General features: G+C 37.6%; 1 protein-coding gene across 2 annotated transcripts in view; it reads right to left on the bottom strand.

Annotated features, from left to right (window-relative positions):
* The window catches only part of LOC132136749 (granzyme B(G,H)-like), a 34,294-nt gene extending 9,860 nt beyond the window's left edge, over positions 1 to 24,434 (bottom strand). The window contains exons 1-5 of one of the 2 annotated variants that reach the window (XM_059547378.1): positions 24,238 to 24,413; positions 24,004 to 24,151; positions 23,792 to 23,930; positions 23,460 to 23,714; positions 23,150 to 23,371 (exon numbers count right to left, since the gene is read on the bottom strand). In XM_059547378.1, coding sequence (XP_059403361.1) covers positions 23,213 to 23,371; positions 23,460 to 23,714; positions 23,792 to 23,930; positions 24,004 to 24,151; positions 24,238 to 24,298 — 762 coding nt within the window. In that variant the 5' untranslated portion in view covers positions 24,299 to 24,413 and the 3' untranslated portion in view covers positions 23,150 to 23,212. Of the gene's footprint in view, positions 1 to 23,149; positions 23,372 to 23,459; positions 23,715 to 23,791; positions 23,931 to 24,003; positions 24,152 to 24,237 lie in introns of those variants that run through there. The other variant, XM_059547377.1, reaches the window with a different exon arrangement.
* Positions 24,435 to 26,263: the final 1,829 nt, after the last annotated feature.

Here is a 26,263-nt window from a genome sequence, read left to right as displayed (position 1 = left end):
TCCTTTGTGAACAACATGACATGGGGTTGTATTTTGTTTTTTGCTGAGACTGTTGTGACATGCTCACACAGGTCATCATATTTTTCCCAGGCAAAAGAGTTTCTTCTGCAGTAAGCCACGTAATGTCCAAGAGATTCCCTTGTTGGTCCTGGAATGAATGCAACAACCCCTCGCAAAGTGAACAGCTGATTGTCCAGCTCCATGTGGACAGGGATTTCAGACAGTGGATGGTTAGTATCCACACTTGTTTCAATACACAGTAGTTGTCCAGGTATGCATCTGTGTGTGACAGAGCCATTGCAGAGGAATTTCATTGATGGATCATCCTTAATTTTCCAGTTATCTGGACAATCTTGGGGTGATTTCAGTGGCTTTAGACACTTGGACCTGTTGAGGTGTAGCCCATCTTCCAGTGCTGCTTGGAGGCTTTTCAGTCCACCAGTTTGTAGAATATCTACGTTGACTGGTAGGAGATAGATGGTCCTTGAAGATTTTGTATTTCGGCTGCAGTATGGAGAAGAGCACTCAGCTGTAAGTGTTGCACTTGGCATTTGTTTCATTGTTGATGTGATAATGTTAGCAACATTGCAATCCGCATTGACCTGCCTCACACCTGATTTTAGGTGAACACACTGAAATGTATCCAACAGCATTTTTGCCCTCTTTGCATAAGCATCTTTTCCAACTCCTTTTGTGACTATGGTCTTCACCAAATCAAACATTTCAGTTTTTGTGTGCTCTTTGTTGAGATAATGACAGAATGATCCACTGTCACAGAATGCAGAGCAAAGGCACTGGCAAAAGGAATCAAAGGCACAGGTATTACTTACACTTACAAGCATTTTGTCAACCGCAATGGGCTTTTTAGCCTGGTAGTTGCCATTTTTCAAGACATTAATTTTTGTCTTTTTTCTTTTCAGGTTTATGTCTGCATGCAACCACTCAGAGCAAGGGTTAAGGTAGGACAGTCGTTTTTTTGGAGGAACACCGAGGCCTTTCCAGTTTTCAACAGGGTCTTCCTCCACTGATTGTTGCTTAACCTCTGTGTCCTGCTCACTATGGGCAGTTTGTGTCTTCTGATTCTTTGTCTCAATGTGCTCTGTTATCTTCACCGGTGCAGAGGAAAGCCTCATGTTTCCCTCAAGAAACTCAAGGTGGCGTGTGACAAAACGGTCAATTCGGATGGGGAGGCTTTCATGTTTGAAAAGGCCGTGTTTTATGTTTTTAAATTCAGCCTCAACATTTGCAGAGCTTGCTGTGTTGTGTGCGCTTTTAAAGTGTGGAACCATCACAGCTGTCCAAAGAGGTAGGTAGCATGCCATTCTTATTATATTTGGGACAAGCTCTGGAAGGAAATGAAGATTGTCTCTGTCACCATGATGTGCTGCAATCATCTTACTTTCTTCACAGATTTCTGTAACCCATGTTTTCAGATCTGTGTGGAGTGTCTCCTCGACTCCGGTCACCTCTGTTAATTGGTCATCTTCAGAGACACATGGCAAGACCCCCTCTGCAAATCGTCTCTTCAATTGTGCTTTGCATGTTTCCGAGACAACAGGTAAACCTTTGTCATCGTTTCCTTCTGATTCACTGAAGGCAACAACTGCAATTGAATGAATGAGCTCCTTTGCATCTTCCAGTGTATCAGACTGTAAAAGTTGTGCCATGGCTCGTAGATAGAATTCTCTTACTCTGTTTCCTTTTTGTCTAAGGCATTCCCACCGGCTAATGAGCTTGATGCAGTGTGCAACATCTACTCTGATGAAGCAAGGTGGGAGCTTTGAGTCTTCGGGCTTCCTTGTCAGCACTCCAAAGCACTGATTGATGTACGTTTTCAAGTCTGGGTAAGGAGTGAAGGCCTTAACCAGTGCTCCAAGCAAAGCCAAGGAGAAATCACAGACCGCCTCTTTGGGCACAGCAGCACCTGCTCGTTGCCATTCATTGAGCCAGTTGGCAATAGAATTGATGGTGTGGCTCTCTGATAGCATTTGCACTACTTGAATATGATCTCCCTGTGAACACAAAACTCCTTGATACAGGAAGACATGTCCAGAATTGCCACAGGGTCTTCTCAGTCTTTTCACAACTGTACCTGTTGCATCAAAGCTCACAAATGAGCCAGAGTACTTGGATTTCATTTGATACACTTGCAGCTGAGATGGGGTCCAGTAATGGCAAAAAAAACTTATCAAGGCCTATGTCGTGAATGCTTCCATTGTGGGGTACACTGTATTTTAGTAGATGTAGTGACATGATTGGGTCTTTGTCTCCGAGCTCTTTGTCACCCATCTCTTGTTTGGCTTTTCTTAATGTTGCCAGATTTGGCAGGTGGCTAGGCTCTGGGTCACCAACATCCATCATTTTGTAAGCCTCGGCTGCTCGCCATACATGTGCTGGTTTTCGGCCTTCCCAGAGTTCTTTAGACACACTTGTTCTCAGATCCCCTGATAACTTCCGTTTTGCTTTGCCAGTATGGAGACTGTCATCAACATTGCGGATTATGCATTGAAGCACAACTGGTTCATTATCCACTGGCATGTTCTCTGCTGTTATAGACAATTGTGCGTCACACTCTGTGCAGTTCCCAATTATGTCTATGTAGTGAGATGCAACATTTGGAAAAATCTTTGCCCTCCTGAATCTAAGAGTGCATGAGGTTTTGATATTTTTCCATATCTCCTCATACAGGACGTGTGTCCATGCACCACGTTTCAGGATGGTGTATTCTCTTTTACATGTGCTGAGTGATTTGTCATTGTAATCAACCTTTTCAGGCCAGATTTCTACCCATCTCTGATGAGAGAGACTGATCTCAAATTGAATGTCGTAGCATTGACTTTGCTGATTTGTGTCTGCCTTTGACACAACTGAATGAAAATCAGCTGAGCTTTCTTGTGAGCTGTCACTGTTTGGACCTTGATCTTGGATATCTGTGTCGGTTTTGCTGAGCTCAAGGATTTGCCATATATTGTGCCTGTTTGTCTTGACAATAGTATAAAGGTTCTTTGGTGAAACTTTGTTGTTTAGTTGTTTGCTTAAATTTGCCCACACCTTTTCTGTAGGAACTGCTATGTTTGTCCCTGTAATAATCTGTTCCTTTGCAGCACTGATGACTTTGATGATGTCATCACATCCACAGGCTGGTTTCCTAGGCATCTGATCAAAACAGGAATAATTTTTAATGTAGTTTTTAATAAAGTAGTTGGGCCAAATGAACTAACTTGTTACCAACAGGTTACTTGCTTATTTATACGGTTTGTGTGTGTGTGTGTGTGTACATATACATTATATATATATATATATATATATATATATATATATATATATATATATATATATATATATATACTTCCATGGAATCGAGATGTTGGGCAAAATGATAGGGAGTGATATACTTAGTCGCCATTCACTTAAACTGCATATTGTTTTCCAAATCAGTTCAAGTAAATGATGGCTGAAATAAAAGCATGTGCAGACTATAGTCCAATTGTTCTGTGGTCATTCAATTAGATTTACCTCAGAAAATCTGGTCATCCATCCTATATTGGCCGTGTTTAGATATTGCTACTTTTTTATGACTAGAAAATCCGTCATTTGGTGGCTTAAAAGAACAGACTGAATTTTCAATATTTCAGTAAAAATCTCATCTCAAAGTCATTGTTTTCTGTTAATCTTTCATTCCAGTGATATGGATCAGCAAGTCAATGAGTTCAGAAAAAAAAAATATCAGTCAGATTAAGATTTACTAAGAATCCTTTTGTGAACTAAATCAACAAATTCATTACAAAAGAGCTCAAAAAGACAACACATTTTCCAGTTATAAGAAAAGTAGCAATAACTGAACTTGCCCAGTACAGGATGGGTGACAATCTTTTCTGTGAATTAGTTACATTTTAGTCTGTTCACATTGTAAATTTAATTATATGACTTCAGAGGATTAAATGGAACACATATTCCACTTTTATATTGCTTTCTGTCATTTCCTCTGCATAAAATCAAGCTTTATGCCATGAAATGTACATTGCTGTACAAAACTAATAACTTAATGTATTTTATGGCATGGCATAAGAATGTCATAGGTCTACGCTTATTAATGACCAATGGATGATCATTTGGACATGATACATTTACCTAAATGCCCAAAATGAATAAAAAGTTTCACATCTTTGACGTGTCTATCAATTTATTATTTGTTCAAATGATCCTGTAAATTTTATTGACCTGCACACATGATTTTAGTACTTTTTTTTAGTATTTTATCTCAGAGCACATGCTTACCTTTTTCACAGCCAGATCCCCTTTCCTGTTTTGTTTTCCCACTATGCAGTGCTTAGGGTAAACAAATGTTTTTAAGGGGGCAGAAAGACTTTAAATGACTGTAAGCTGTTAAAAGTATTCAGAAAACTTAAGACACTTTTTTTTTTATTGGTTGCTTTATTTTAATACAAAATTAAGCATCAGTCACACGTAGCTTACAGCCACAGTAGTGGCAGTACATTACATATCATAGTGCATTGGTGATTATATAAAGATCAAATGTCAATAGCACAAATCTAAAATAAAACATTCCCATATCTACAGAAAAGAACACTGACAGCTGCGGCCCTGTGCGAGCACAAACGAACCGGACAGGTTTGTAGACGAGATGGATGGAGAGCGTGGCTTGCTTGCGTGACGCCACTCCTCCTCCAAAGATTTTGTGATGTCTAAAGAATGGAATAATTTATGATGGTTCTTTCTACGGCACAAAACAGCACAAATCGAGCACAAACAAAAAGCACCGGTTTTGGGCGATTTGGACGGCATGGGGTGGAGAGTGACGTCACTGTCCCGAATCCAATGTGTTATTTCTAAGGAGGGGGAAAAGATACAATGTTCCTCGTAACGGCACAAACCGGCACAAATCGAGCACAAACGAGCAGCACAGTTTTGCAACGATTTGGACCATATGGGGTGGACAGTTATGTAACTGTACTTAAAAAGTTTCTTTTTTTATGTTTAAGAGGGGATCGTAGTTGCAGTGTTTCTTTCAACGGCACAAACCAGCACAAATCGAGCACAAACGAATGACACCGGTTTGGTGCGATTTGAAGGACATGGGGTGGAGAGTGACGTCACTGCCCCGAATTAAATTTGTTATATCTGCGAAAGGAAAACAGATACAGTGTTTGTTTTAACGGCACAAACCAGCACAAACCGAGCACAAACGAACGACACCGGTTTGGTGCGATTTAGATGAGGTGGGGTGGAGAGTGACGTCACAGCTCCCGAATTAAATTTATTATATCCGCGAAAGGAAAACAGATACAGTGTTTGTTTTAACGGCACAAACCAGCACAAACCGAGCACAAACGAATGACACCGGTTTGGAGCGATTTGAAGGACATGGGGTGGAGAGTGACGTCACGCAACCCAAAAAATAATGTTCAATATCTCAAACACCAAACCAGCACAAACGTTCGTTTTTGCGGCACAAATCAGCACAAACGCAGCACAAACGAATGGCATAGTTTTGGAAATTATTTCGTTTTATGGGGTGCCAACTTCACGGAGGTCTACTTGGTGTAATGTTTTGCATCTCATGCATTGAAATGTAAGTGTTTTTAAAGATTTAAGTGTCAGAAAGTGTACAAATACAGATATAGGCATTTCACATTTGTTGCCATGCTGATTTTAAGAATTTATTTTGGTTACTTGAACCTTTTCAGTAGCCTACTGCTATTTTATGAACCCACCAAGAGCAGCCTCACCCCAACCAGATCTTCTATAATTTGCCGTTGGCTCGGATGTCTCTATAGTGGTTAAACATGAAGTACATTTAATTTTGAGTAAATCTAACAGACAGTTAATACTAATTGTAACGCTTTATAAGTTGCAAAATTAAAATGAAAATGTATTACAGAAATCATAAGATAACATGTTCAAGCAAAAACTGTGGCAAAATGATCATTTAAATGCTATTTTTCTTAAATGCATTAACACTCACACTTACAATTGCCTTTTCATTCAGTGTCCCGCAATGAATGTAGCAAAATTCAATGTGCACATTGAAAATGCATTCCGAGCCGATCACGTGTCCGCCCCCTCCCGCCATGTCAATCACTGCGTGAACAAGGCGGGGCTTGCAGAAGGTCTGAGACTCAAATCTCAAGAAGAGGATTCAAGTGAGAGAACATGGACAAGACAGTTGGCCCGTGTACGTTTTGATTATTTCGGTTTATGGCTTCAATATTTCATTCGCACTTGTGGGCGGAGCTGAAACGCTGCTTTCATCTGATTGGTCGAATCGCTCCAGCTTCAGCTCGGTCTTTTCATTCTTTCAGGCAGAATAAGAGTCAGTGCAAGTGAAGCACTGTAATGTCTGAAAATACACTCACACTGTTAATTAGCATAATATTTGAATCAGATGTAGCTGGGCACATAATTCGTGCTGCTGCGACCTGCAAATTATTTCTAGGTTGTAGTATTGTATGAATATTGTCCCACTGATTAATACAGTGCAAATAGTTCTCTCTCTTTGGATAAAAGTGAAGTGGAAATAAAAATCAATAATAGACTGAACAGTTCCATGTCGGTAACATTTACCACTCTCATATTTTAAGTCATAAGGCACTAGGTATGTGTGTGTGACATTAATAAATAATTGTAAAAATTAATATAGTTACATTTCTAAATAAAAATAGTAAAATCAGCTCCATGCTGCTCAGTGCTCCTGTAGCCTACCCCAGAGCGCCCTCTCGCGGCTGTAGACGGTAATGTTTTTTCTTGGTTCTGAATAAATGCAACTTAATAGTCCAATGTGACTTATATATGTTTTTTTCCTCGTCATGACGTATTTTTGGACTGATGCAACTTATACCGAAAAATACGGGTAACATTATTATTATTATTTATTATGAGAGTAATTGACATAGACTAGAACTTTAATGTTTCACCAAATTCAGCTCAGATCTTCAGACTCGTCTGACTCGTGTTGGTGTATAACTGGCCAGACTTACCTTCCCAAGAAATCCTATTTTATTTTAATTCATAAATTTAACTATATTTATTTCCACTTCACTGTTATCCAAGGAGACAGAACTATTTGCACTGTTTTTATCAGTGGGACAATATTCATACAATACTACAACCTAGAAATAATTTGCAGGTCGCAGCAGCACGAATTATGTGCCCAGCTACATCTGATTCAAATATTATGCTAATTAACAGTGAGTGTAGTTTCAGACATTGTAGTGCTTCACTCGCACTGACTCTTATTCTGCCTGAAAGAATGAAAAGACCGAGCTGAAGCTGGAGCGATTCGACCAATCAGATAAAAGCAGCGTTTCAGCTCCGCCCACAAGTGCGAATGAAATATTGAAGCCATAAACCGAAATAATCAAAACGTACACGGGCCAACTGTCTTGTCCATGTTCTCTCACTTGAATCCTCTTCTTGAGATTTGAGTCTCTGACATTATGCAAGCCCCGCCTTGTTCACGCAGTAATTCATTGCGGGACACTGAATGAAAATGTAATCGTAAGTGTCTTGACTGTGAGTGTTAATGCATTTAAGAAAAATAGCATTTAAATGATCATTTTGCCACAGTTTTTGCTTGAAAATGTTAGACATATCTAATCATTCCTGTAATACATTTTCATTTTAATTTTGCAACTTATAAAGCGTTAAAATTAGTATTCATTTTACATATGAAAACTGGTGTATGAAATGGCAAATGAAAATTATGTAATTTAATTTTCATTTTGCACCAAACGTTGCACAAATGTATTGGAAAATGTAAATGTAAATACAGAAATGCATTGTCATTTTACATATTGCAATTTCATTTTGCATATTACATTCCAAATTGAATAATGCTACCCATGTGCTTCCATAGCAGTGAGGCAGAGATAAGATAATGACGTATGGCACACGGAACGATCAGCTCTTTTTTATTTTTAAATTAAGTGTTGTATAAATGTGTGTCCTGTCATTATAAAACTCTCCTTTCACTCAGCTACTGTGAAGTGGAGCAGGACAACCTTGTTTTGGATCCACAGGCAAACCAGTTTGGGCGCGGGGAGGGGCTTTGTGGGTTTTTTTTTTTTTTTTTTTTTTTGGCGTGATAAATGAGGAGCACAACATGTATCCATAAATGGGTAAAAATTAATTCTGCTTTTAAAAACAAATAATAATAAAAAAACCCTTGTGAAACTCAATATTATCTCTGTCACTTTCACTATTTGTGGAGTGTGCACATGTGAAAAAAAAATCTATTCCAATTTGAAACTTGAAGCACATCAACCCGATCACTTTATTTTGCGTTCTTGTAAACACTACATACAGATTCATCAAATGGAACCAAAAAGTGTGCGTGTAAACATGCGTGTGTTCATGATCCGCCTTTAGATGGTGACAAGAGACAGTTTTTAAGAGACTGTAACTGTAATTCAAAAACACATCTGTTATTAATAAACTAATTTAATCATCTTTTATAAGACTAAACTGCTGCTGATTATAGTGATGTGAAGTTTGTGTGAAGTTGTCAACAGCTAAACTTACTGTATTAAAAGTCATTACCCTCAAAAGCATAATGTCATTCCAAAGAAGATGAATTGTATAGCTTGGATGTGGGATGTACAGTAGGACTTCACTCAGATACGATCTGAATTCTTACTGTTCCTGAAGTCATGAGCACCAACCACAACCGTCAGAATCTGAGTTCTGTTGAAAGAGAAAGTCAGGATAATTTCAACACACAGGAGTCACTATGTCAGCCAAAAGTATTGTAACTGCAAAAAACTCACCCATTCCAGCAATGTGCAGCAGTCAACACAAACTCATCAGAAATGAGGAATCCACCACAGATATGTGTCTTATTCAACTGAAGAGAAACCATGTAAGGTCTGGAGTGGGGTTTTGCTTCTGTGCCATTCACTATACCAAAAATCACATGATCTGAGAGAGAGATATTGCCAAGTCAGCTTCTTCAGTAAATAAAAATGAATTGTTCTTAAAAAAAAAAGAATAATAATATACTACTTTATAATCAGTCTTACCAGTGAAGGTCAAATGTGTGGCAGCAGAGAGGCCAGCAGGAGCAGAGAGATGATGGTCATCATGAAGACAATCAGTGAGCTCTGAGCACTGTATATATATATATATATGTATGCATGCATTTTGGTTCTTTAATAATTTAAAATTCATAATAGAACTGTAGTGTTTTTTGTTAGTTTTTTTCTTGTCATTGAGTAATGATGGCTAAAAGACATGGAGCGATAAGAAAACTTTTTCAGCACATATAATTAAAGGTTGTACTGTTGCTTTCTTATGTATTTTTTCTATGATTTTATTTCAGTTATTTCAAAGAGCTTTGTCACATTAAAATAATCAAAAATACACTGATCAAACAAATAAATATGACAAACAGGATATAAATGACAAATTACTTCCATTATTATTTATTTGAAAAAAAAATTAAAAAGCAAAATCTTTTTTCTGATCTCTTCTTGGTACAAACACACCTACCCACAGATTCACGCACAGAAACTTGTTCAGGACTTTCCAGGTTATTTAATAAATAAATAAAAACGTGTAGACTACTGTATTTTCAGCTGAATAGTTTAAACCAGGAATGTCTAATCAACAGTGATATGAATATTGAGTACTTCTGCCATGAGAGCAGTGTATAGTTCAGTAAAATAACAGTAATATGAGTATTGGGTACTCCTGACCTGAGGGCAGCACATAGTACTCTAAAAATAACAGTAATATGAATATTGAGCACTTCTGCCCTGAGAGCAGCACATAGTACAATACAAATAACAGTAATATGAATATTGAGTACTCTTGCCCTGAGAGTAGTATTGTGAAAAGACCCGGTACTTCGGTACCAAGTCGGTACTAAAGAAATGAAAATGTCACAGTACCAGGTTTCTTTAAGTACAGATGGTTAAGCCGGTTCTTGACACATACAGCGCTACGATTTCTGCGAAGCAGAAAACGTGGACGGAATCTCAAAATCCAGTCATGAAAATGAAACATACATTTTAATATGGATAGTCACGGAATTGGTCAAAGTAAGCATAAATTAGTCAAATCAAATCTCCATATGAACCAGTATCTGTAAATGTTAAGCCGCAAAAGATGGTTGAAATATGAATCCTGCATGTTCTGCGCATCTCTGTGTGAATGAATAAATGGCAGAGACATGCGGTTTTGTTTACTACATAGACTGAAGCGTGTGACGCTTGCTGTAATTTCAGCATCTGCCATCTCAATGAGGACATAAATACATAAACAACATCACCAGAACTGTTCTGAGTCACTTCACAAGCATTTTACCGTTTCATTTGAGTAAAACCAGTGTCAAAATAAAAGTAGCCCGTCAACATAAAAGTTCATTTTTACATAAAGGTATTGTGCTAAAAATATTACTATTATTTAGTAGAATGTATGTGATACTGCTACAACTGTTGAAAAAATTTATAAAATTTGGGTGAAACTTGTTTACAGTTTTTCATAATTATATTACTTGTAGAAAAACTTTAAACACAATTGTAAATAAGTATAAAGAATGGCATTGGCTTTATTTTTTGTGATAAAAAGTGTTTTTTATTTTTAATAAGCACATTTTTGTGTTTGCTTTGGTACCAAAATTGGTACTGAGAACCATGGATTTTCACTGGTATTGGTACCGAATACTGAAATTTTGGTACCGTGACAACACTACCTGAGAGTAGCGCACAGTTAATTAAAAATAACAGTAATATGAATATTGAGTACTCCTGCCCTGACAACAGCACACAGTTCATTATAAATACCAGTAATATGAATTTTGAGTACTCCTGTCCTGAGAGCAGCACATAGTACGTACACTTAAAATAACAGTAATAAAAATATTGATATTAAATATTAAATGCCTCCCACGGAGCGTCAGTAACGAATCTGTTTTAGAAATATTCTCTCCACATGTTCAAATTTCCTGACTTCGTCTCTGCTTCAGTTTCATTAGCCGCGTTTCCACTGTCAGGCTTAAACCGGGTATACTAGTGCATGCCAGGGCCTGTCGCGTTTCCACTGTCACTTCCGGGGATTGATTGTGCCTCATCTGGGCTTCCTCGGGGCCAACGGCCAGGTTTTTTTGGCCCAACGAAAACCTTGGGCCAAAGCAGGCCAGCTGGGGCTAGTGAAGGGGTTATGAACAAAGGCGGAGTTTCTCTGCGTCTGGAGAGCTTAACGCTGCGGATCATTACAGAAAGATAACAGTCGAGATAACAGATGAAGTTTCGTGACGTTGTTCCTGAGAGGCGTGTAAAGGGTGTGTTTTAGTGACGCGCAGCGTACTTCAGGCCCTGACAGTGGAAACGCTGCGCTTTTTTAGCCCCTCCCGGCCCGTTTTAAGCCCTGGCTTACACTGGCCCGACAGTGGAAATGTGGCTATTGGTTGAATCTGTAAACCAATCATTTTCTTTTCTGCTCTAAGAATATGTTTGATGCTGATGCTGATGTTAACATTAACAATCTAAGAACAAAGTATAACAATAATAATCATTTGCAAATTTTAAGTGAAATGAGCTAACTGATCATTACACTTATTGTATACACTTATTACAATGCTTTTTTCTCAGTTTGTCAGAACAAACATGTATCCAGTGAAAATTCTTATTAGGGTAATACTTCCGAGATGTAGGCTAGAATCTGTGATTCCTAATTAAGTATCTGAAAGAAGTTTGTGAGCAGACTTAGCTTGATGTTCATTTACTTCTTTCCATGGGCCCATGCAAGGACTGAGAATGGCATCGAAAGATAAAGACAAAGAAATTTTTTATTTTAACAGAATCCAGACCGGTGCAGTGACTGACAGCCACGCATAGGCTGAATACAAATACTTGTTGCCATATGATGCAATTACTTTGTAGGCAGCATTTTTGCACAAAGGCACCTCATTAAACTGATTTCATACAGGCTTCTGAAGGCAGCGTAACAGTTTAATGATCTACAACAAAATAGATTTAGTTATTGTGATAACTAAACTAATATTTAATTACTATAATACTGATTTATAACTAGAAATAACATCAAAAGTGCAAAATGTTAGTCAGAAATATACATTTACACACAAACTGACCACTAAACGCAACTTTCAGACGCCATCTTTATTTTGCTTAACAATCACGGAATGGAACACACGGGACTCTGGGATATCAAAGGCAGTGAAGGGCACATCTATGATGCCTTCAAAATTAGATCAGAAGAAGGCACCTCCGGAGACAGGAAGTAAAGCAGAATTTGGATTTGGATGTGCCTTGATGCCTTCCTGCCTTGGAATGTTGCCTCAGAAGACAGCATTTTACAGCTTTCGGATGCAGACATAGACTCAAAACATTAGATTCATCCATGCTGGAGCCGTGCAGGGGCACAATCCAGGACTCTTAGTTACATAATGTAGTAAGACCGACTGAAAATGAAAAGTTGCGAGTTTCTAGGCTGATGTGGTTAGGTACTATCCTCTCAAAATCACAACTTTTCATTTTTGAGCGAGATGCTAATAGTCTATTCAGATTCAATGATCTATGCTTAGCTAAGCTAAAGGTGCTACCGCCAGACCCGGAGATTGGCTGAATGGATTCAAAAACTGTAAAACTCAGCTAGTTAAAGGCAGGGTAGGTTTATAAACAACTTTCTTCCAAATTTGTTTAAACTTTCTATATATATCAATGCATAATTAAAATGTAAGTACTCTGATAAAAAGAGTATAAAAATCTAGTGACTCTAGACCATTTAATCTGAATTAAACACAGATCATTATTTCCATTCGGGACGAAACATAGGATTGGTTTAGGCGACTGTCACTCTCTCGCAACCATGGCAACCACCCTTTTGCCACACATGACCTGCCCACTTGCGAGCGCACGTTTGATTTGAGGAATTCAACAGGCATGGATCCTAGGAATACCAAAACAATGACAGAGAAACAGCAAGCAAAATTCACAGTACCAGCCTATGCAGTTAGTGAAGGCAAACCAGGCAAAAAAAGGAAGACAGTAACAGTACAAGAAAAGGCAATGAACAAAAAGTCTTTGGATAAACAAAGAAATAAAATGTGAGTTAATTTCGGCGTGACTTTCCAGCGATGGCGAGAACTGGGGGCTGTTCCATAAACCAAGATTAGAGTATAAGCCAGGCTTATATCGGTTAGTCAGGCTTATTTTTGGTAGATTCGGTTTCATAAATCAAACTTACAAAAGTTCAAACTCAGTTACCCCGGCAACTTATGCTGGCAAATTAACCTGGTCCGGGGCAGGCTAACTGTCAGGCTAAGTCTGAGTTCAGGCTTAACGAGCATACCATTTATACTTACCTTCTGGTATTTCGATGTCATTTTATTTTACTTAACCACTATTAATAAATTTTTTTTTTAAATAAATATTATTTATAATCCAGACTAAAGAAGGAGATTGCCAATTGTGGGGCAAGTAGCCAAGGTTCATGGTCAAAAAGATGAACAGCCTGACCATCACATGTAAACCCATGGTAGAAATTATGAGCTACATACTTCCTCTGACTGGTTGCCCCCACCCAGGACAAAGACCAGGCTCCTTCTAGACCTTTCGAACTTTTCTTCATCACAAAGCTCTCCCTCACGTTCACAGAATGAGAAAATGTATTTTTCATATGCAGATGCATTCAAAATCATCTTAAAAGGACTTATAAAGGAATATCAGTTTATTGCATGACTTCATAGCATGTATGTAACCCACACATGTGTCTATAATGTTCTAATCACTCATTGAGCATGTATTTTTAATAACTAGTGAATAGCTAAAGGGTTCATATTCATGTTTAGTATGTGTGTGTTTGAATCGTCTTGCTTGAAACGTTTCTTCCAGTCAATTCTTTGTCAAATGTATCATATTCTTGTTATAGAAACCATGTTCAAATTATACTCTGCAAGAGCATTTGAGCTAAACTGACCCGTTTCCCTTACAGTTCTAAAGCAGCGGTTCTTAATTCTGTTCCTCCCTTCCTCCTGCTCTGCATCTCTCTCTCTCATTCAGATCATCAGCTCATCACAATGGCAACACCGCGAACACTTCAGAGGGATGCAGAACTATTCTAAGATCTTAGAAAGCTGCTTGGATTAAACTCACTTTTAATTTTTATTTGAAATAAAATTGTATATAATCTGTCATTTTTAGTAGTCATTATATGCTGTGAAAGATATCTTGTGCGTTACAAGCTTCTGTTTGAAAAGATCTATCATGTGCAGTGTATGTGTGTGCAGAAAAAAACAATTGCAACATTATAGAACAAAACTGAATTAAATTAGCCTATGCACTTTACATATACATCATATTTCTCATCAATATGGTTAACAATAAAGATTAATAATAAGAAAAAGAAGCACATCAAAAATAGCCTACATCGTTAAATTCCATCCTACTGTAGATAAATAAAACATCTCCGCTTATTAACTAACAATCATATGCCTCAAAGAAGCACAAATAAAGATATAGGTGCAAACAGAATACAGTGACGTCAACCTTGGTTTTGATAAACAGTTATTTTATGACACAGAACGTGTTGATGAAACTCATGCATCTAGCAAGAACTTAGTACACAAAATAATCATATTGATTCAAGCATTAAACATTTATGAATTAATTAAATGCCAGTAATGAACAAGACTGCACAAATTATAGCGATCATGAGGAAGGTCCGCGTACAGTAAAATGGATAGTGTACAACACCCCATCAGTTATATTCAGGTCTATAGTGCTAACCTCTGGCGCAGTTTTGTAACTTCTTAGACAAAATTAAGACGTTAAACGAGAAAACGACTTTCGTTATGTCGAGATAACGAGAAAATTAAGTCGTTATAATGAGAAAACAACTTTTGTTATGTCGAGATAATGAGAAAATGAAGTCGTTATAATGAGAAAATGACTTTTGTTATGTCGAGATAACGAGAAAATTAAGTCATTATAACGAGAAAACAAGAAGGAAAAAATGATAATGCATGGCCGCTTAGAACTTCCATATTGCATAGAATACGTTGTTTAACAATACTATTGCACACTCAACCAACTTTATTTATTACCTCTGTCTTACGTTGCTGCTGTTCGTAATGTATATCTAATCCTACATTGCATTCCTATGTATATTCTGTACACACTCTTCTTAATACTGTATATAGCAACTCCACTGTAAATTCTGTAAATCATAGTTTCACTTACTCTGCACTTATATTTACATAAAACACTGTATTCTTGCACTTCTGGTTAGATGCTAACTGCATTTCATTAGCTCTGTACTTGTACTCTGCATAATGACAATGAAGTTGAATCCAATCTAATCAATAGTTTCTTTCTTTTTATATCATTCAAATTCTTGATCTGCCATTACTTGCATTTTTCCTTATGGTTGTTGTATAAGCTGACTGAGACATCTCTTTCTCAGCTCACAGAGAGAGAGAGACAGATAGATCGATAGATAAGTGCCACTCGCAAACCCACTGTGTGGTTGTGAGTCTCTTCTTTTCCAATCAGAAAAGATAATAAAACGACTAAATATATAGCACCTTTCTTGTGTTATTTTAATGATTGGGGCAGTATTCAGTACTTTCTCAAAATGTTCCTCAAATAGCCCACATCAGATTGCATTTAATGCAAAAATTGTTAAATAATAAAAAAAAAAAAAAAAAACATTAATGCTGTCTTTATTTAGAAGTTCTGATTAAGATATTTGGGCTCAACCACTCAGATATCTATCTATGACATCTGGTCTTGTCTCTGAGATATGTCATGTTTTTCAGTAGTTGAAAAAAAAAATTAATGGGCAGAGCTGATAAGTTTCTGTGTGTGAGTCTGTGGGTTCATTTTTGTGTGTTGAGGAGAAGGCAGAAGTAAGATAATTTTGATAGATAAAATATATTTTTACATTTATTTGCTTGTTTGCTTGTTTGTGGTGTTCGATTCTTTTGCTGTACTAGGGTGAAAGCTCTTTGAAGTAACTGATACAGTTTGGCAAGGCCCATATATTAACAGAACTATAACGCAAGTTAGCAGGAGACCTACAGCTGCACTGAGTGTATACCCAACACACAAAACTACATGATTTGTATACTCGACAAAATGATTAATCATACTTACAGGTTGTGATTTGGAGGATCAAGCTGGTCCAAACAAACTGGTCACTGACCCATCTTTCAAAGACAACTGCATGGTTTAGGAATCCTGCGTTGAACTCAACAGAGTTTGGGGAAGCAGTCATAAGTGAAATGATAGAAACACAACATGAGATTGTGATTATATTATACTGCTGTGGTATTGTAATAAATATTCATTTTAACCACTGATTCTTAACAGCCTCATCCTTTGGAGGTGAATATAAAGTTAATTTACTTCCACAGTGCAGAGCATAGCGTCTTCTCAATATTATCATATCTCCAAAAAGTCTTTAGTTTTATCATATTTATAAAAGAAAAATACAGTTTTCCAATTCTTTCCGGAAAAAGCCAAGCTCCTGGAGGCATGCCATGGGCGGAGCTTTAATACTGATGTTTCGTGTGGTTTCCATTAACATATATTCACTTATGTGCTGATTTCCAACAAAATACAGAAATCTGATGCAATTGTACTTAAATGAATGGGGTCTTTTATCACAGGGACAGCTCCATGTTTTAATAGCAAACAATGTGCTGGTCCAGCGTCGACTTGGGCCTTGTTTATAAAACATTTGTCACTCAAATGACCAGAGAACACAAACGCACTTGATACACTCCGTTGCTGCCGTGGAAAAACAAACTGCATCCACTGTTCATGTAACGCTGGGTTCTTGAAGAAGCTGAATATGCTAAACTTTCCCTCACATCCTAAAATGCACTTATTTGGAGGCATTCTCGAACAAATCCTATGCAGCACTGCCGACGATTTTGAAGCACGTTGATCTGTGCGGTCTCGCTCTCCTCTGGTCAACGTGTGTGCGCGGGCGCGCTTTTCCAAGAGAAATGCCCATATAAGGACTTCCATTCTCGTCTACGTCATTAGATCCACGATCGAAAAAACCAGCTGAAACTTGTACCAACCCGGAAGTAAGATTTTCGGCACAGATTCTCAGTCATTCTTCTAAATTATTTTTTAAAACTTTGGCCATGTTTAGCATGAGAATCCATCTCTTTAACACTGTGAACAACTCTGAATACATGAAACCCCATTGTACCTCCCCTTTAATGTTTGTGACACACCCTTTACTCATTTAATTCACATACCAAGTCACTTGATGATATACTTTTTTTAAAAATATAATTTATGTTTATAACTTTACCAATACTTTACAAAGAATACTTAACACTGCTGCAACCCTTCTTCTAATATGATGGCAAAAATCCCTCTTTTGGAAAGTTGTAGAAATGCTGTCACAGAATATTATTTTGGTATTAGAGCAAATGCAGACACAAAAATTGCATATAAAACATTTTAAAGGGGTCATATGACATTGCTAAAAAGGACATTATGTTGTGTATTTGATGTAATGCAATGTGTTTATGTGGTTTAAGGTAAAAAAAAAAAAAAAAATATATATATATATATATATATATATATATATATATTTTTTTTTTTTTTTTCACATACTATACATTATTGTTTCTCCTATATTCCCTGCCTTTCTGAAACACATAGATTTTTACAAAGCTCATCGTTCTGAAAAGCGAGGTGTGGTCTGATTGGCCAGCTATCCAGTGCGTTGTGTTTAGCTGAATACCTCAAGCGCGTGATGGAAATGTAACGCCCCTTACTATACTGTTGTGACCAATGCTTGCTGGTAGCTATTAAATTGTCGACCAAATTGACTACGCCACCCACAAGGTCTGGGATGGGGGACCCTAACCCCCCATTTCCACCAGATGCGTAACGGCTGCGGAACGGCTCCGCTGCGTGACAGCTCCGTGTTCCGTCGTCCGTCAATACCCACCAGGTCCGTATTTGTTGCGGAACGGCTGCGGTCATGACTGACAGCTGACGTCACGATGCCCCATGTAATCTCGCGGATTCTGGTGTGATCGCGCGATATGTAGTTTCTATACAGAACTACCAAACCAGGAACAGTTTTCCATCCGAAGGAGTATAGGATAGAACTCTTTTCTTTTCACTTTTCATTTCTTCATCCATCGTGTCAACGGGGTTAAAACTTCAACAAGCCTGTCTCCGCCCATTATGATGTTTTCAATGTGTAGTGTAGGGAAATATGAGCGCGGTGTATTTTATTTTGAAAATTAAACGGATCTTTTATTTTGTTTCTGGCTGTTCTGTTTTGTCACTCGACTTCCTGTCCTGTGTACTCTGCCCTGTAGTGCTGCGGAGCGCTCCGGCATCCGGCAAAAATAGAAGCTCTGCGTATCTGCTCCGGAGGGCTGCGGATCGCCGGAGTCGGAACGCAGCTGTAACGCATTCAGTGGTAATACATTCATTGACTTTAATGGAAACCTATTGACTCCGCCGACATGACGGAGCCGTAACGCAGCCGTTATGCATCTGGTGGAAATTGGGGGTAACAATTTTTTATTTTTTTTTCACACAGGCAGTTCAAATAAGTGAGCTAGAAGCCAGAGTACAAAAAGGGTTGATTTATTTTATAAAATGAGAAATACCGTTCTTCTCTCATGGCTGAAATGACTTGGGGTAACACTATTCATAACTCAAAAGAAAACAAAAGAAAATAAACAAACTACAACAATTCAATACCACTCTAAATGGATTTAAAGTAAACTTAACCAAATTAATTTTCAAAAGAAATAGATGCTCCAAACAAATCAAACTAAAATAATACAATTAGAGAAATAATAAAAACTATAAAAATAGAGAAATCTAAAATTCAGATTAATTAAACAGACAAATCATAATTTAGATCAAAAGAAAAACATTATAAGAATGACACTCCAAGTAACACCAGTCAATTGACTGGTGTTACTTGGAGTGTCATTCTTATAATGTTGGAGTGTCATTCTTGTAATGTTTTTCTAGGTTAACCTAGAATCATAAAATGGGAAATGCACCACATAGGAGGAACAAATCAAACCCAAAGAAAATCAAACCCAATCAAACCATAATACGTAAAACACGCAACCAAACAAGACCTCCCAATACAGTGATACAGTATACCACTTAAATAAGACAGGCAGATCTCACAAAAATGAATGCCACAAATCAAAACATAATGAATAAACAAAAAATAAAGCAACCAAATCCCAAATTCGGTGGGGAAAAAACAATGGCCACTTGGCAAGAAAGGTTTTGACCGGTAATCGATGTAAACCATTTAATTTTATTACACACACAACATTCTACATCAACAATCATATAAAAAAATACTCACATTGCCAGTATGCTAAGGCTCACTTAATGGGTAATTAAAATGCATAAGTCTCAAAAAAAAGTAAAAAAGCAGAAGCATTGCATTGCAGTCGTGACTCTACCAGCCAATAATGCTCCTAAAGATACGCATTTTAATATTTCAACAATGTAAAATAAACAAACAAACTTGATCGTTACTTACGTCCGGTGGCCGTAACCAAGCGCACGCACACTATGTTCTCACATCAGTCATTGGTACAGGAGAAATCCTAAAACACATTTACTATAGTGAACGCTATTTTTACTAACATACATCTTGTTTAAGATCGACTACTGTTAAAACTTGTTTACTCACTCTGAATTGTCGGGCACAGTGGGTCAAACTGTTCTTTCAACGCGCCAGCAGAGGAAGAAACGAGAGCAAACGTTGTTTCCTTGACGCCCTCGAGACTTTAAACACAGCCTACCCATTACGTCATCTGCCCACTTGACAGCACAGCAAACTCATTCCGGTTACATTGTGATGCCGTCTCCCAGCACGATGAGACAAAACCAATAAAACCCATTATAATCGAGGCATTTGTTGCATCCAGTGGGGACATAATTACTGATTATAATGACTTATACTGTGTTTTTACATGTTGCATTACGTATTGTCATCTGATGTTTGCCACTATAATGACACTTCTGTAATGGTAACCATAAAATGATGTCTGCATTTATGAGCAGAGAAAGGACAAACAACAAGCGTTACTCTACACTGCTCAAAACTCGCGTTTGAATCATCAGTGGCAAATTCATTAAATATAAAAAATTTACTTACAGGCTGTGAGTCAGAAGCGCCAGACTGTCCTTGCAAAGTTGGAACTGCCCCACTTTATAGAAACAGCCTTTGAGCACAGACCCATTATAAGCTACTCTGGCGGATCAGGAAACAGTCCTCCATAAAAAGTGTCACACAGCATCACACACTGCAGGCTTGAGTGAGGAACGGCTGGTGGACTTGAGACTGGACTCTGCTTCGTTCACGGTGGATGCAAATCAACGTGCTGTGAATAATTAAGCAAAACGTCTTCTCATGACATCATTGTAAAGCCGTTGCTCAGCCATATTGGTATTCCCACTATTCCAATACATTCCATTGAATTAATAGGAAATCATACAAATTTAAAGAGAAACCACCTAACAATTCAGCGTTTTTAAATCTGAAGAATCCCTGGACGTTCTTACAATGCAAACACCCTAGGCCTTAACAGTTTCCCCTAAACAGTTTTCCCTGCTTATTAAAAAGTTTTGTTCATTACACTAGCGAACATCAGATGAACATGATAAACATCAGATGGACAGGACTTCAACAAATGCCAAAGTGCTAATTCAGAAATCTGAAGATTTATGCTTTGTACAGTTACACATATCATTCGCCTTGTAGTTATTCATTGTTCATGTAATTGTGTTGAAGTGTTTTTATTCGTACAGTAGGCTTACAGCAAATTCAAAGATGATTTCATTAACGGCATTCGTTTTGAAGCATGTAATGATTTAAATGGTGGTTAAATTAATGATTGATTTAGCATATACATAACATTTTACATGGAAAGGTAATGCTAGTAAACATATTTGCATAATCTTGGAGAGCTGAAAAAGATGCTGCTCAATCAGGACATTAAAAATATACACATCATAATTTATTCGGAGAAATAACTGACTACATAGAGTACGGACTTAAAGAAAAAACTTTATTTCCATATAATTCATGGTAAGTTAAGCTTTTTCATTTCAGTATAACATGAGCAATAATGTTACAGAGGCTATTGTATTATTCATTGTATATTCAAATCAATTTCTGATACTAATACTTTTATGTTTAATAATTCCTGAATAAATACTAAATAAGTAAATTGACTATATTTTGTGTTGTATCAATTAACGTTACGTTACCTGTGTCTGCAGTGAGCAGTAGCAGACACACTCACTTAAATATATTGCTTATCCTGCCTTAAAAGACCATAAACATTGGCAATAACATCTGAAGCAATTTACTTACACCTAACATAAAAACTAATCCCGTGTGACTTATTCGCTTCAAATCAGGCGAATTTAGGCCAGAGTTTTAGCTGTGACTCAGTGGTGCTCTCTGCCGGTAGGGAATAGTAAGTTGGCGGATCGAACACTTATGGTAGCTTCACTGCCTGTCGGCAGTTTAGATAACACTATGAACAATCCAGTCATTATATATAGATCATTGACTATAGTCCTTAGCCACATCACAAATTGTGACACCAAGAAGATGTAGATTTTAAACCCAGAAGATTAAAATAATGCAAAAGGCTTTGGCCTTTTTTTTAACCAGTTTTCTCCAACAGTTAAAATTATCAGATGCTAACCTAGTCTTCTATGATGTGTAACAAAAACTCCTCTGCTGTCTTGTGTTTCATGACCCTTTAAGGTGCAATACTGCCACCTGGGAGGTCAACCAAGTATAGCAACTGGAACATTCTGGGGTGACTCTGTACTGGTGAAACATTGGGATCCAGCTCAAAATGGACCTCACGAGTCAGAAATTTCACAGACAAGCTGAACACATCACTGTATTTGTCAATTAATTGCAAAACAAAAATATTCCCCTTATGTGCACTGTGCTTCACAGAAACTTAACAGACACATTCTGTGCCAATAATACATATTGTGAAAAGAGGCATAATAGGTGCTCTTTAAATCCGTCACGGGGTGGTTGGATTCATTCATGCACGTTAAAGATGTTTATTAAAAGCTTATTTCTTTTGCACATTCTTATTTACAGAATTATCATAATAGGCTGTATATTAACTTATTGGGACAAAACCGGTAGTTGAAATCAGACATTGATCACCCGTATTGCCAAAATGGCATGATCCTCATTTAGTAACACCTCTGTGACTATTCGACTGTGAGATTGGTAGTCGAATCAGGCTCATCCTCTCAAACCGTTGAATCTTCGACTTCGAAATCTTCGACAAGTGTGCAAATTGTAAAACATTATTTTAATAATATCGTTTACAATGTTCAGCTCTGGTCCTTTGTCTGGTCATGTTCATGCTCTGGCTGTTACGTGTTTGGTTTTCTTCTGTTTATGGTTTCTGTTGTTCCGGTTCATGTTAATTCCTTCAATAAGCTCATCTGCATTTAGATGCTCTCGCCTTCATTTTCGAATTCCATCAAGTGTATGTTGTAAAAACAATGGATGTTTTCACCCTCAAAATTTCACTGACGTGATGACTGCCCCTTTACCAACTGTAGCTGTTTTCACATTCAGTTACCCCGTTTAAAAAATGTGTATTAATGTCTTTGCATTGTTACAAAATACCAAACCAAGTGTCTGTTATGCTTGCTTGCCAATTTTGTTTATGTATTTATTTGAGCACAAAACACTTTATTACCCAAAATAATTTAAAAGAAGCTTGATACATTTTCAGTTATAATATTATAGATATACTGTCCAAAAGAAAGACAAAATGTCTAAATGTTAGGCCTAGTGTCATTGCAAATGCTACTTGGTGTGATATTCTGCATCTAATATAATCACATTAATTCAGTTTTAATCACTTCAGTGTCAGAAAGTGTCCAAACACATTGTATGACCACTGTAGAAAGAAGAGGATTGATACATTTAGACATTTCACTTCAAATTCTATTCTGACAATCATGATTATCATTATGAAGCATTTATATGACTTAGATACTGTTGTGGCTGATTGAATTTTAGTTACTTGAATCCTTATCAGAAGACTACTGTTATTTTATAGGGCTGCAATAATAAGCACCACTTACAAACGATGCATGACACACAGTTTGTTTATTGAACAATTAAACAAACACTTAATTCTGTTTCATTGCAAAAATCACTCATCCTTTGCAATAACAGAGCAGATCCATGGAATATATGGTGAAATCTTTATATAAACTACAGGTAATTCAGGACTGTTGCAGATTTTTGGGTCACCAAAGGAAGTGACACCGACTGCAGTGTCTCCACAAACCAAAGGACCTCCTCCATCCTCCTGTGAAGAAACACAGATCAACACATGACTGAAATGATACAGTACTTCTCACGAATGATGGTCTCAATTCGATAATGTTTTTACTTACACTGCAGCTTCCTCCATCACCGGAGACACACATCATCTCTGAGGCTGAGAAGTTGTCTTTCCATTTATTTTTGCATTCAGTGTTATTCATGATCTTCACTTCTGCTTCCATGAGATGAAAAATCCTTTTCCCTTTAAAATTCAGTCTTCCCCAGCCAGCAACACGGCAAACAGAATCAGCTTCAATGTCTCTCTCTCTTTCTTTTGGTATGGAAATCTTCATGACATTCTTGTTTTGTTCAACTTCTTTCTCTAACTGTAATACAAAACGTTATCATCATTAAAAGACATTCTGACTAATCATTTAATAACAGTCATTTGAATTACTGTTACCCTCAAAAGCATAATGTCATTCTGCAAAGTGTGCATGTTGAAGTCTGGATGCATGTGGTAAGACTTCACACCAATGCGGACATAGCCTTCATTCTGTCTTAGGTCATGTGCGCCAACCACAGCTGTTAGTTTCTCATTTCTGTGTAAGAAAAGCCATATTACTTTTATGATTTTAACTCATTATTGCAGTTTAGACTAAATTGAAGTCTTACTTCCAGCAATGCGCAGCGGTCATAACAAATCTATCAGAAATTAGGAATCCACCACAGATATGTCGCCAGTTCTTCTGAAGAGAAACCATGAAAGGTCTGGAGTGGGGTTTTGCTTCTGTGCCGTTCACTATACCAACATCCACATGAGCTGAAAGAGAGAGACTGTTGTCAGTCAGCTTATTCAGCAGATACAAATTAATATAATATAATATGCTGTTATAAAGTCAGTCTCACCAGTGAAGGTCAGGTGTGGCAACAGAGAGGCCAGCAGGAGCAGAGAGATGATGATCATCATGGCTACAGTAGGCTCTTACCGATGTACAATATATTAATATAATGATGGGTGGAGATAATGAGCTCCCCAGAAGCTTTTTTTTCTCAGCTTGTGATGTCAGTAACACTGATAGTAAGAAGATATTATTTGTGTTACTTCTTGTGTCATCTGCATCAAATTAGGTTTTATTAACAAGGTTTGGGAGGAGCACGATCAGATAATAATCCAATTTGGCACAGGTGCATCTCGTTTAGCTAACCATCTTAACTAGCACAACTAGCACAAATGACATTGTCTTCCAGATCAAGTTCCACCTGGAGCTTCAAGACGAAGCAAATTTAGGTTGTGCCCCATTCTGACGCTTCTCACACTGCACTGCTTCCCTCCTCCTCTCAGCCAATCATTGCAGCACCTTCAGCTGCTGCGCCGCATGCAACATCGCCCACTGGCATGGCTTCTTAACCTCCATTTCTTTCCCCTCTTTCTCCGGTTGTTGATGCTATTGGGAGGCTGCCTCCGCTAGCCACTCAAGCTCAACCACCTTACTCTTAACATTCCAATTTTCATTTTCCCAATGAATGGCCAGCAGCACCCACTGCAGATGCCCAAGAAAGCCTATTGGCCTCCTCCCTAATTTTCATCTTTCTCTTCCTCTTCTTATGGTCTTCCCCAAGCACCAGGGGTTAATTCGTGTGTGAGGCTGCCTCTGCACACGGTTACGGCCTCTCCCTATCTTCCTTCTAAATTCTACCCAAACTAAACCTCAGTATACTTTATTCACAGTGGCCCCTCTACCTACTCCACTGAGTGTTGCCACTCTGGAACCACTTCCTGTGCCTAATACCATAAAATCTAAGATTCTTGCAGAAGTTTCTAGATGTTTTTATTGGCTTTTTCGGTTTTCTGAGATGCTCAGAAAGTGCAATAACCCCTAAATTCAACCCCAAACTCCACCTGACAATCTCTGATTTGTCTATACTTGATAACAAAACTATTGCTTACTTCATTGAATAAAGTAGGATGGACCAAGAATCCAGCTGTCATTACAAATCTCCTTGCCTGTTTAGCATCAGACAGGGCTCTCCCTTCCAGTGCAGCAGGGCCGTTGCTCTCTTCAGCCACAGTGTGAGCCTTTCATCTGTCATTGAGTTGCGCTGCGTGCTCAATGGCAGACAGGGTTCTCCCTCCCGGTGCAGCAGAGCCACAGGCCCCCTCACAATGTAAAAATACATTTGCGTGGTATACAGTATGACCATTGGAGCATGTACATGAAGGAAGTACAGCCTCTGCTAGGCCTTTTTAACAATGGACTCAAGTTGATTGTCCTGAGAGATAGTGGTGCCCAGAAACCTGAATGACTCCACTGTTGTTACAATAGAGATCTACTTCAATTCATTTGACCAGCAATCATTTCATAGATCACTACCTCACAACTGATATGCAGATAATAAATGATTAAGTTAGCTTACTCCTCATTGAAAATTATTTAAAACATTTAGTTATATTACACAATGAAAAGGCCTTTAAATAAAATTCTGTCTAAATTTTTTTATATGTCAGAATACTTTCCAAATATCAGTAATCAAAATAAGACCTTTTACAAAGAAATTTCAGAAACAACTCATTTAACACAAAATACGTAAACTCTGTTTTTGTTGTTGTTTCATGTCGTATACCAGTCAAAAGAGATTTATTTATTTTATATATATATATATATATATATATATATATATATATTAGAAAATGGGTATTGTCTTAATTTACAGTCTCCTCTGAGATGCGCCATTAATGCAGCATCTGATGCTGCAAGCTCGGTCAGTTTTTACTTTCACTTTCTGTAGCTTAATGAAATGACTGGAGTTTAAAACTTCTTCATGGGCATAACACTCATGCAGTTTGCAAATTGTTTGTGTGGCATACACTGGCTCGCCTTCATGGTTTAAAACTGAAATATTTTTCATTTTGCTAAGTGTTTGTCCTTATCAC

The sequence above is a fragment of the Carassius carassius genome, unplaced genomic scaffold (assembly GCF_963082965.1).
Source record: "Carassius carassius unplaced genomic scaffold, fCarCar2.1 SCAFFOLD_83, whole genome shotgun sequence".
NCBI lineage: Eukaryota > Metazoa > Chordata > Actinopteri > Cypriniformes > Cyprinidae > Carassius > Carassius carassius.
Note: the sequence above shows the minus strand (reverse complement) of the source record. Positions and strands in the feature narration are given on the sequence as shown.